The sequence below is a fragment of the Melospiza melodia genome, unplaced genomic scaffold (assembly GCF_035770615.1).
Source record: "Melospiza melodia melodia isolate bMelMel2 unplaced genomic scaffold, bMelMel2.pri scaffold_54, whole genome shotgun sequence".
NCBI classification, from domain to species: Eukaryota; Metazoa; Chordata; class Aves; order Passeriformes; family Passerellidae; genus Melospiza; species Melospiza melodia.
The window spans coordinates 4,398,924-4,410,641 of record NW_026948798.1 but is presented as its reverse complement, the minus strand read 5'-3'; the positions used below and the strand labels follow the sequence as shown (position 1 = coordinate 4,410,641).

Below are 11,718 nucleotides of genomic sequence, written 5' to 3'. Positions count from 1 at the left end.
CTGTGGCATCAAAGATTGGTTTGTGACGTCACCAGGTGCCTGTGTAACATCATAGAGCAGGCTGTGACCTCACAGAACAGACTGTGACATCACAAAAAGACAGTGACATCACATGGTGACTTTTTTGACATCACAGTGTCTTCTGTGGCATCACAGAGATGGCTCTATCACATCACAGGGTGACGTCTCAGATGACTGTGTGACATCACAGAAGGCTGTGTGACATCACAGGGGCTGTGTGAGGTCACTGGGGAGGTCACTCTGCCCTGGCCCCCCTCACAGCTCCCCCCAGAGCAGTCCAACCCAGCTCGTGCACAGCAGGGTCTCCTGTCCCCCCGGGTCCCCCCGCCCCCGGCCCCGCAGCCTCCCCCAGAGGATGTTCCACGAGATCGACCCCAGAGCCTGACACGGGGACGGGGGGCCGGGGCCCTGGGGGTGGGACAGGGGGACAGGGACCCCCCGGCAGTGTCCCCATGTCCCCCAGGGCCAGAGCCTGGGACAGGGCTCCTTCACCCTGCTACCAACGAGGCCTTGAGAGCACTGAAAAAATCCCCAGCAAGGGATCAGCAAAAACCAGACTGAATATTAAGGGACAGCAGCACAAAGTTCCTTGCCAAGAGTCACTCTGCTCCTGAGTGGACACTTCAGGCACACCAAGGAAACAAAGCAACAACAAAACCAAACCAAATCCAGGCAATCATACCAGAAATGAACCAAGAACTGTCCCTGTGTGTGTGTAACACAAGGACAGAGAGAGTAAGGATAAAAGGAATATGGCCCAACAGCTTACAGAGCTCAAACTTTACAGGAGTTAACTTACACCTTAACTGGTACCTAAAAACTTCACAATTTAGCAAAATAACAACACTTAAGACTATTTACCCTAACTTAAAAACAATGACAATTGAACAAAGGAATAACACTTAACAATATTTAACTTAGCTAATAACTCAAGTTAAACTTAACAACATAGCAAAAGAACAACTCTTAGCAGCATTTAACTTTGTTTAGACCTTGTGACTTAACTTACTTACTGATACCTGGATATCTGACTGACTCAGCTATGCAAGGCACTCAAGCCCCTCAGAGAGCAGCATTTCTGCCACATTTCCCCAGCACAGGCACTCCTGTGTGCGCACAGACACAGAGAGTCAGTGCAAGGCACCTGTGAGAAATTCCCGAGGGCAGGAAATACTCCCTGTGGATCCTTTGGCATCTCCCCAGCAGGTGAAGGGCTGAGCCTGGAGGAGTGGGGGGATCGGCCCAGGCTCCATCGTTGTTCAGGATCCCTGAGTGCAGCAAACGGGAGAGTTCCCATCTGGGAGAGGCCCCACTCAGAGGGAGTCGCTGGCCCAGGAGAGCTCCAAGGGCTCCTTTTGGAGCGCTGTTTGTAGGGCCCCAAGAGAGGGGCTTCAGTCCCAGCAATGGTTCATCCTGGCCGCACTTGGCATCAACTGCTTTCTTTGGTAGGGTGAGAACAGGGATGTTGGGCCACTGGGGGAACAAAAACACTTTGCAGATGTTGCAGTGTGTTACAATTTCCTGCTTTAGACTTCCTAGTCACCTCCCAGGTGTGGCAATACCCCTCTCCCTTCCCCCTTGCCCCCTTGCTGAGTGAGTTCTGTCAATCAGGCTTAACATTCCAGCAAGGCCTCGTGTTGTCGGTCAAGTTCAAAGGATGCCCTTCAGGCCTGGGGGTCATTGGCTTGTCTGGGTGTCATCGTCCCCTGAGACCCTGCCCCTCCCACCTGGTTGGTGGCTCACGTGTCCCTTCCCCTCCCCCTGTCCCTGGGCTTAAATTGACCAAGGACCATGTGCTTGCCATTCTGTTGGAGCTGTTACCTGAGATTCAGACCTCTGTGACCATGCAATAAACTCTGGATATTAACCCTCTGGCAGAACCTATCTCCTTTCTATTCACCAACGCCTGAAGCCTTCCCACCTGAGGTAAACTGAGTTTCTACAAGCCTGGACTTGTTTTAGCCCCCAGCTGCAACCTCCAGCCAGCCAAAAGTGTCTCTGGGGTGAAACACCACAGTTGCCGCCTTTGGCCTAGCAGCAGGGGTCAGACGGGCCCAGGCAAAATCTATCTGGTAATATTGGGATTCATATTCCAATACCCAGGGCTCCTCCTAAAGGAATCAGGAGCTGGTTGGGCAGCAGCAGTGCCTGGAGCAGACAGTGTTTGTGATAAGCTGCAGAGGAGCTGAGCCCAGGGGCTGTTGGCCAAGGCCAAGGCCCAAGGAGCATTTCTCAGCTGGCAGGGCTGCCTGAGAAGGGAAGGGGGGAATGCAGCAGCACAGGGTCCATTGAACCAAGGGACCATTGTGACACTGTGGGGTCCTGTGACACCAAGGGACCATGGTGACACTGTGGGGCCTCATGGAATCATGGAGAGCACTGTGACATTGCTGGGCCTCATGGAACCAAGGGGGGCATACTGACGCTGTGTGGCTCCATGGAATGTAGGGATCATTGTGACACTGAGAGGCCCCATCAAACGAAGGGTCCATTGTGACACTGCAGGGCCTCATTTAACCATGGAGGCCATTGTGACACTTTGGGGTGTCATGGAACTAAGGGGCCATTTTGACACCATGAGACCCAATGGAGCCAAAGGTCTATTGTGACATTGCAAGGCCTGATGGAATCATGGAGACACCATTAAGACACTTGACAGCCTCATGGAACCAAGGGGCCATTGCGACACTGAGGGGCCTTGGGGAAGCATGGGGACCATTGTGACACTATGAGGCCCCATGGAATAAGAAAAGCATTGTGATACTCTGAGGCTTCATCGAACCAGTAAGACCATTGTGACCCTGGGGGTCCCCACAGAACCAAGAGGACCATTGTGATACTCTGGGGCTTCATGAAACCAAGAGACCTTTGTGACACTGCAGGGCTGTGCAGGACTAAAGCTCCAAGGTGGCACAGAGGGGCCTTCTGTCATCAATGGTCCATTGTGACACTGCGGAGCCAAAAAAGACCATTGGGACACTGGAAACCCTGAGGTCCAAAGGTCCATTGTGACATTGCAGGGCTTATAGTACAGAAGCATCACATGACATTGTGGGGCCTGGGGAACCACAGAGACCATTGTGACACTGCAAGGCCTCATGGAGTCATTGGTACCATTGTGACACTGAGGGGCATTTACAAGACTGTAGAAACCAACCGGAGCAAGGGTCTATTGTGGCATTGCTGGATGCCATGTAATCATGGCACCATTATGACACTGCAGAGCCCCATGGGTCCAAGGCACTATTGTGACATTATGGGGCATTGTAAAAACAAAAGAACATGGAACAGGTCTGGCTGGCTTGGCCTCCCAGGGACCACCAAACTGGTCCAGCTAACGTTTGCAGGTTGAGGGTCTCTTCTCATCTGCTGCTGAAACAATGGGGCTCTGTGCTTTCCTTGCCATAGAAAAGAACTGTCCCTCTCCTCCAGGCACCCATGGCTGGCAGTGGGAGTTCCACCTCCAACATTGCCTGTTGTGACAGACTGGAGGAGATTGTTGGTGGAAACATTTAGTGTGTGGGGGAGGAAGGGGCAGGTCCAGCCTTGCCCTGCCCTGGAACCCCAGCCCTGCCCTGCCCTGTGACCCCAATCCCCCCAGAGCCTCTATCCCAGCCCAGCAGTTTCTGCCAGTCCTTGGCACAGCACAGGCAATGCTCCACAGCCACCTCTGCAGCCCCAGCCCAGCTCCTGAGGGACCAAATGAGCCCAAGTCCCACCTGGGGGATGGGCCCAGGGAGACCAAGAGGTTTTTAAGGATGACAACAAGGCAAGCACACATCTTGATCCTACCTCCTCTTGGAATTTCAATCTGAACACTGCTGGAATCCAGGAGTTGGTACCTCTCTTTGTGCTCCTCTGTATTTTTTTGCCTTTCTCTCTTTCTGTCCTTTCCTTCTATTTCTGTACTTTTGACAATTTGAGTAATGTAAAATTCAAATAGCTTAGAGTTTGTGAAGTTGGCCAAGTCAGTGCTTTAAGAAGTGTTCTGTGTTGATTGAATGTTGTATTAAACATGTTGCTAAAATTTCTCCGATTATCTAAAGTTCCCAGTAAAGGCTGTTTGGTTGTTTTGAGCTCCTGAGAAGCTCTGGTTGGTATTTCTCCAGTGCATCCAACTCAGAGGACACAAACAATTGTAATTCCTTTTAAATGTCTCATTAAGAAAATTGTTTGGGAGATGGGATTTCAGGGCTTTTGTGTCCGGCTTGGCACAGCCCAGGCAGGGCTTTCCCAGCCACATTCCACACTCCATTTCCCAGCTGGAGCCACTGGTGCCTCTGAGTTGTGCTGCCCCAGCCCCAGGGACGCTCTCCTTGTCTGCCCATTCCCCCACGGTCTCTGGGCAGGGATGGCCTCAGTGGGGGCTGCTGACATCCTCAGCAACTTGGAGGCTGCTGCTGAATTTTCCTGCTGCAGAGGCTTGTTCAGCCTTCAGCTCTTCAGTGCAGGAATTCAGTGTCCCAGGGCTCATTAACATTCAGAACACCTTGAAAAGCCAAGCTTGTGGGAGTAATTTGATTTTCATTCTCAAATCTTTTGTGATTAATTAGATGAATTCCAGTAGTGTATTCAAACGAAATAGATTCTATTTAAAAACACAGTGAGAAAAGATTTCTTACCTCAAATTTAGGGTTTTTTTCCCTGTCAATCTATTGATGTATGCAGTCTCCAGCTGACACTGAATCCAAGTACCTCCTCATGCAGTTTGAATGGATATGAAAATCAAGACCCTTCATGGCTGACAATCAATCAGACTCTGCCCCTACCCTCACCCCACCATTTTCCCCATCCAAGCCCGGGCACTCAGAGCAGCCTTGTGCAAATCTGAGCTCCCTCCAGCCAAGGCTGCACCTGCAGCTTTCAGCTCCTTGGCTCTAACTCCCACCTGCATTCCTTGGAGAAGGAGCTGCCTGAGACACAGAGGGATGTTCATTTCTTGTCAGCCAACAAACCCATGGGAACCGAGGTGTGCGCTGGAATTCAATGCCCTCCCCATCCCAGCCCTGCATTTCCCTCCTGCAGCCTTGGTCTCCAGCACAGCCATGGAGACTCTTTGGGCTCTGGACTGTTCCTGCAGTCCCCAAGGGCAGCTGAGCTCTGCTTTAAGCACAGTCAGGCCTGGCCAGTGCAGGTGATGCTCAGCAATTGCTTGTGTGTGCCTGGCCTTGCTGTCAGCCCCGGCAGTGGCTGCGTGGCCCCTTTGTGGCCCTGTGCTGGCCCAGCCATGGTGGCCCAGCCCCTGTGCAGGCCCAGCCCAGGCCAGGAGCATTGTGGCTGGGAACAGCTCCTGTGCTGTGGTGCCCACAGCAGCCTTGGGGCTCTGTGCCCCATGGCCTCCCTGCTGGGCAGCCTCTGCCAGGTCCTGCAGAGCCCGTGGCACCTGTGGGGCTCCACAGACAGCCCTGCCCAGGGCTCTGCCGGCCTCTAGGACAGCAGAGAGGCATCCAGGGCTAGCCACGGCTGGGAACAGGCCCTGAGCCCTGCAGGAGGATGGAGCTGGGCCACAGCCAAACTCAGCCCAGGCCAAAGCTGGGCTCAGCAGCCAGGGGCACCAAGGGCTGGGCACCGAGGCTGGTGCTGACAAATGTCCTGACCCCCTCCCTGGTCTGTCCATGCCACCAAGGGCACAGAGCAGCCTCCTCTCTGGGCCACTTGCTTGTTTGCAATGCCTTGCACAGGCGCTGGCCCTGCCCCACAAGGCCTGGCCTGGGTCCTGCCCCTGCATGCTCACCCAGGCTGAGATGGACACTGATGGTTTCTGGGCCAGGCTCTCGGAGCCCAGCCCAGCTCCCTGCAAGCTCTGCCAGCTGCCCTGAGCTCTGGGCAGCACCAAGGGCCTCTCCCCAGCCCAGCCCAGCCGGCTCTGGCCCCACAGCTCTGCTCAGGCCAGGCTGCTCTGGGCACTGGCCCACGGCCTCAGCCCCTGGCAAGGGCACAGCAGCAGCTGCAGCTGCCACAGGACTCAGCCCCAGCCTTGGGGGAAGGTGCTGGGCCAAGGCCAAAGGAGGCTCCCTGGCTGCCCTGCTCCCCTCGGGCTGAGGTGCTGAGAGCTCTGCAGCCCCTGCTGCCATCCCATCTGCCCAGGGCAGCACAAGAGCCCCGGCCTTGGGGCCCTCAAGAGCTGCTCCTGCTCCAGGCCCAGGGCCCATGCCAAAGCTGGGGCAGCCACAAATCTGTGCCCATTTCTGTTCATTGCTGCTCTGAAGGGGATGGATCCTCAGCCACTTGGAGAGTGCTGACGAATTTTCCTACTCCAGAGGCCTCTTCTTTCTTGAGCTCTTCATTTCAGGAATTTAGTGACAAATGCTCATAAATATTTTTGCAAAATGCTTGAAAAAGAAAAGCCCCTTGGAATAATTGAAGTTTTCAATTCTTCTGTGGTTAATTAGATAGATTACAGAAGTGTATTCAAAGTGAATATACTATGTTGAAAAAAATGCAGAGAGAACTGTTTTTTTCCTGTTTAGTGTTCATTTCCTGACTATAAATTTTTATCAGCTATGTCCAATTGGTATTGATCTCTAGCACCTTCTAATGCAGTCTGAATAGATATGAAAATCAAGATTCTTCATGGCTGACAATCAATAACACTTTGCCCTCACCCTCTCCCTACCATTTCCCTTATCCAACCCCTGGCACTCCTATGGATCAGGAACGGTGTGGCTGGGCGGACCAGGACAGTGATCTTCCCTCTGTTCTTGGCATTGGTTAGGGAGCACAGTGTTAGGTCACAGGCTGCCCAGGGCCGTGGGTGAGTCACTGTCCCTGGAAGTGTTTAAGGAAAGACTGGATGTGGCACTCACCTCCATGGTCTGTCTGACAAGGTGGCGTTGGATCCCAGGTTGGACTTGTTGCTCTCCAAGGTCTTCTGCAGTCTGGTTGATTCTCTGATGATTGTAACACTGCAGGGCCCTGGAGAAGCAAGGGGCCATTGTGACACTGTGAGGCCTGGTGGCACTAAGAGGACCATGGTGACACTGTGTAAGACATGGCAGCAATGAGCCAAGGGGCCATTGTGACACTGTGGAACCAAGAATAGCATTGCTGTGTGGTGTTTGTGAGGTGCTCAGGATGAGGTGAGAGATGAGAATCTGACTCCATGTTCTCAGAAAGCTGATTTATATTATATTATATTATATTATATTATATTATATTATATTATATTATGTTACGTTACGTTACGTTACGTTACGTTACGTTACGTTACGTTACGTTACGTTACGTTACGTTACGTTACGTTACGTTACGTTACGTTACGTTACGTTACGTTACGTTACGTTACGTTATGTTATATTATAAACTATACTTCAGAAAAAGAAGAATACAGAGAGAAGGCTTAACAAGAATGATAATGAAAACTCACTACTGACTCCTCAGGGTCCAATACAGTTGATGGTGATTGGTCATTAGTTAAAACAATTCACATGTTTGGATAAACAATCTCCAGACCACATTCCAGAGAAGCAAAACACGGAGAAGCTGAGGCTTCTCATCTTCCCAGGAGAAGAAATCCTGGCGAAGGGAATTTTCAGAAAATATCACATTGACATTGCTGCACTGCCAGATGTCATGGAACAAAACGGTCCATTGTGACAATGCAGGGCCTTGGGGGAGAAAGGGACATTGTGACACTGCAGCGGCCCAAGGATCCAAGGGACTTTGTGACAGCAAGGGGTCTCATGGAACCAAAGGAATATTGTGACACTGGGAGGCCTCATAGAACCCTGGTAACACCAAGTTGTCTGGGAGTGTGAATCTGCTGGAGGATAGGAGGGCTCTGCACAGGGCCCTGAACAGGCAGGATCCAGGGCCCAAATCCAACAATGTGAGGGTTAAGAAGTCCAAGTGCCAGGTCCTGTACTTTGGTCATAACAATCCCTGCAGCACTACAGCTGGGGACAGAGTGGCTGGAGAGCAGCCAGGCAGAAAGGGACCTGCAGGGACTGATGGACAGCAGGCTGGACATGAGCCAGCAGTGTGCCCAGGTGGCCAAGAAGGCCAATGGCTCCTGGCCTGGATCAGGAATGGTGTGGCCAGCAGGAGCAGGGCAGGGATTCATCCCCTGTGCTCAGCACTGCTTGGGCAGCACCTCAAGTGCTGTGTCCAGTTCTGGGCCCCACAATTTAGGAAGTACATGGAGGGGCTGGAGCACGTCCAGAGAAGGGCAACAAGGCTGTTGAGGGGTCTGGAACACAAGTCCTCTGAGGAGTGGCTGAGAGAGCTGAGGTTGTTTATCCTGGAGAAGAGGAGGCTCAGGGGAGACACGGCGGTGTCAGGGCACAGGTTGGACTTGATGATCTCCAAGGACTTTTCCAACCTTGCTGATTCTGGGATTCTCTGGAACCACCCTTGGAGCAGTTGCAGGATGAGCCCTGGGCCTCCTCTTCAGAAGCTCCAGCAGCCCAGGTCCCTCAGCTTCTCCTGCCAGCCCCAAAACCCATCCTGTCAGTCCTGCTGAGCCTCTGCAGCCCCTCCTCACTGCCCAGAACAGGGAGCCCCAGAGCCAGACACAGCAGCCCAGATGTGCCCCCCTGGCCTGGGGTGCCTCTGGCAAGGGAGCAGCACCAGGCACTGCAGGAGCCTGCAGACAATTCCTGCAGCACTTGTAGGATGATCCTGCTGCCCAAGGGATGTTCCCATGGGGCCAAGTCAGGAACTGCAATGGGGAGTAGGGCCAGAGAGGGAAGTGCAAACAGGGATGGGCTCCTTGGAGGGGAGGGAACAGGGGTGGGCAATAGGAAGAAATTTGTATAAGGGAAGAGTAAAGAAAGCAAAGGTGAAGCCAAGGAAATGCTCAGGGCAGTTTGGGAGTGGCTGCCAGGCAGCCCTGGCTCTGAGCAACAGCGTCTGCAGTGGCACAGGAAACTCCCAGCTGATGGGAACAAACTTTCTGGCTGAGTGCAGAGGCCAGGACAAAGCTGAGTGGTTTCCCTGGTGTCCCCCAGCCCTTGCTGGCCCCAGGGGCTGATGGCATTTGTGCTCCCTCAGGTTCATGTCGCCACAGCAAAAGCATGGGGGTGCTCCCCCTGCTATGTGCAATGCAAACAGGGGCTGCTGAGCCAGTGCTGCCGTGTCTGTGCCTGCAAGGACGGGGCACCTGTGTGAGCTGGGGGAGAGGCCAGGGCTGCAGAGGGGGGATGTTGTTGGCAGCTCCATGAGGACGCTCTGGGACGCTGCCCTGGGCTGTCCAGCGCCCTGGGGATGGATAAGCCCCTGCTCTGCTGCTCCTTCCAATCTCCCCCAGGGCCCTTGCAGAGCCCCAGCCATGCTGTTTGCCCCCAGCCTGCCCACGGCCAGCCTGGGGCTGCTCACGGGGCTTTTCTTTGCTGAGCATTGGCCTGGGTGTGTTCTTGAGAGAGCCTGGGCCAGGAGCCTGGAGCCCCCAGGCCTTGGGCTGAGGCGTCAGCGCTGCCCCAGCAGTGCCCATGGCCTGTCCCTGCTGCCGCCCCAGCACTGCCACCCCCAGGGCAGTGCCCGGCCCCGAGAGCACTCAGGCCCTGCAGCAACACCAGGGCCACCAGGGCAGCGGGGCAGGGCCACGGCAGCAGCACTGGCAACACCAAGTGCTGCTGCTGGGCACAGCTGCTGGGGAAGCCCTGATCAGCCCCCAGATCTGCACAGACACATTGCTGCTGCAGCTCCAGAGAAGGCAACAAAAGGCCATCTCTGCAGAAAACTCTGCTGGGAGATCCTTTAGTTTCTTTAAAGCAACAAAGAGTGCAGTCCCTTATTGGACAGTCTGGGGCCACAGGGAAGGTGGAGAGAAACAAAATGAAAAATGGCACAAATATTTCTATTTATTAGTGGACAAGATTTAAAAAGTAAAAAAAATAGATAAAGAATGACCAAAATGAAACCATCAAGAAGCATCAAAGATGACTTTTATTACATGTGATTTGCAGAAACTGCCCAGCAGTTTAATGCTTCTGAAACCATCCAGTCCTCAGTCTCCACACTGCAGCCTTGAGCTCCTGGTTCCTCAGGCTGTAGATGAGGGGGTTCAGGGCTGGAGGCACCACCGAGTACAGAACTGACAGGGCCAGATCCAGGGATGGGGAGGACATGGAGGGGGGCTTAAGATAATAAAATGTACTAGTGCTGAGGAATAGGGAGACCACGGCCAGGTGAGGGAGGCAGGTGGAAAAGGCTTTGTGCCGTCCCTGCTCAGAGGGGATCCTCAGCACAGCCCTGAAGATCTGCACATAGGAGAAAACAATGAACACAAAACAACCAAATACCAAACAGACACTAACTGCAATGAGCCCAAGTTCCCGGAGGTAGGATTTGGAGCAGGAGAGCTTGAGGATCTGTGGGATTTCACAGAAGAACTGGCCCAAGGCATTACCATGGCACAGGGGCAGGGAAAATGTATTGGCTGTGTGCAGCAGAGCATTGAGAAAGGCACTGGCCCAGGCAGCTGCTGCCATGTGGGCACAAGCTCTGCTGCCCAGGAGGGTCCCGTAGTGCAGGGGTTTGCAGATGGAGACGTAGCGGTCATAGGACATAATGGTCAGGAGGAAATACTCTGCTGACAGGAAGAAGAAAATCAGAAAGACTTGGGCAGCACATCCAGTGTAGGAGATTTCCCTGGTGTCCCAGAGGGAATTGTGCATGGCTTTGGGGACAGTGGTGCAGATGGAGCCCAGGTCGCTGAGGGCCAGGTTGAGCAGGAAGAAGAACATGGGTGTGTGCAGGTGGTGGCCGCAGGCTACAGCGCTGATGATGAGGCCGTTGCCCAGGAGGGCAGCCAGGGAGATGCCCAGCAAGAGGCAGAAGTGCAGGAGCTGCAGCTGCCGCGTGTCTGCCAATGCCAGCAGGAGGAAGTGGCTGATGGAGCTGCTGTTGGACATTTACTGTGCCTTGGCATGGGATCTGTAAAAAAGTAATCATGACATAGTTGGGTTTGGAGAGGACTTTAAATATCCCTGCACAGCCTGGGGGCACTTTTCCCCCACTGCCTTCCCAGGGCTCTGCTGCCTGGAGCTGTCCCTGCCAGCAGCTCCTTCCCTGTGCCCAGGGCTGGGCCCTGCCAGTGCTGCCAGAGCCCAGCCCAGCCCTGGGGGCTCAGCTCTGCCCTGCAGACCCCTCCCAGCTCAGGCACTGCCCAGGGGCAGCTCTGGCTCTGCAGGCTCTGATGGCAAAGTCAGAGCAACCCTGAGGAATCTGGAAAAGTGACACTTATGCTGCCATTGGCGTCCTGTGCTAATCGCTGTTGCTGCCTGTTTTATTAAGATCACAGAGAATGTAATTTTCCAACCTTAACTGAGTGATGAATATCTATGTGCAATTTCCAACCCAGACCAGTTGATTAAAAGAAGCAGGATTTTCCCTTTTCTGCAGCCCCTGCTTCACTATGCTCCCTGTAAATTCTACTTGGAAATATTCTACAGTCAAATGCCCTGCTGGGAGCAGTCCTGAACCATGCAGCATCCTCCCCACACAAGAAGAACAGTTCTAAGCCTTACCAGCTGTCTCCTCCCACCCAGATCTTGTCCCCCAGTGCCGGGAGCAGCTGCCAGGACTGGCTGAGAGCTGTCCCTGGCTGGCAGCAGAGTCCCTGCTCTAGAAAGGCGCCCTGGAGTGCAGGACCCTGCTCTGCAGGACAGCCCTGGGCACCCCTGGCTGCTCTGCACAAGAGACAATCAGAGAATGTACTCACAGAGTCTGTAGGCATTGGGATGTTCCAGCTTCAGG

The 11,718-nt window shown here is 53.7% G+C and overlaps 1 protein-coding gene across 1 annotated transcript; it reads right to left on the bottom strand.

Annotated features, from left to right (window-relative positions):
- Nucleotides 1-9,751: 9,751 nt before the first annotated feature.
- LOC134413843 (olfactory receptor 14J1-like) lies at nucleotides 9,752-10,493 on the bottom strand (the record flags this gene model as incomplete). Its single annotated transcript, XM_063147885.1, has 2 exons — nucleotides 9,752-9,763; nucleotides 10,032-10,493. Coding segments are annotated over 2 exons (474 nt in total), but the record flags the coding sequence as incomplete, so codon positions are not given.
- Nucleotides 10,494-11,718: the final 1,225 nt, after the last annotated feature.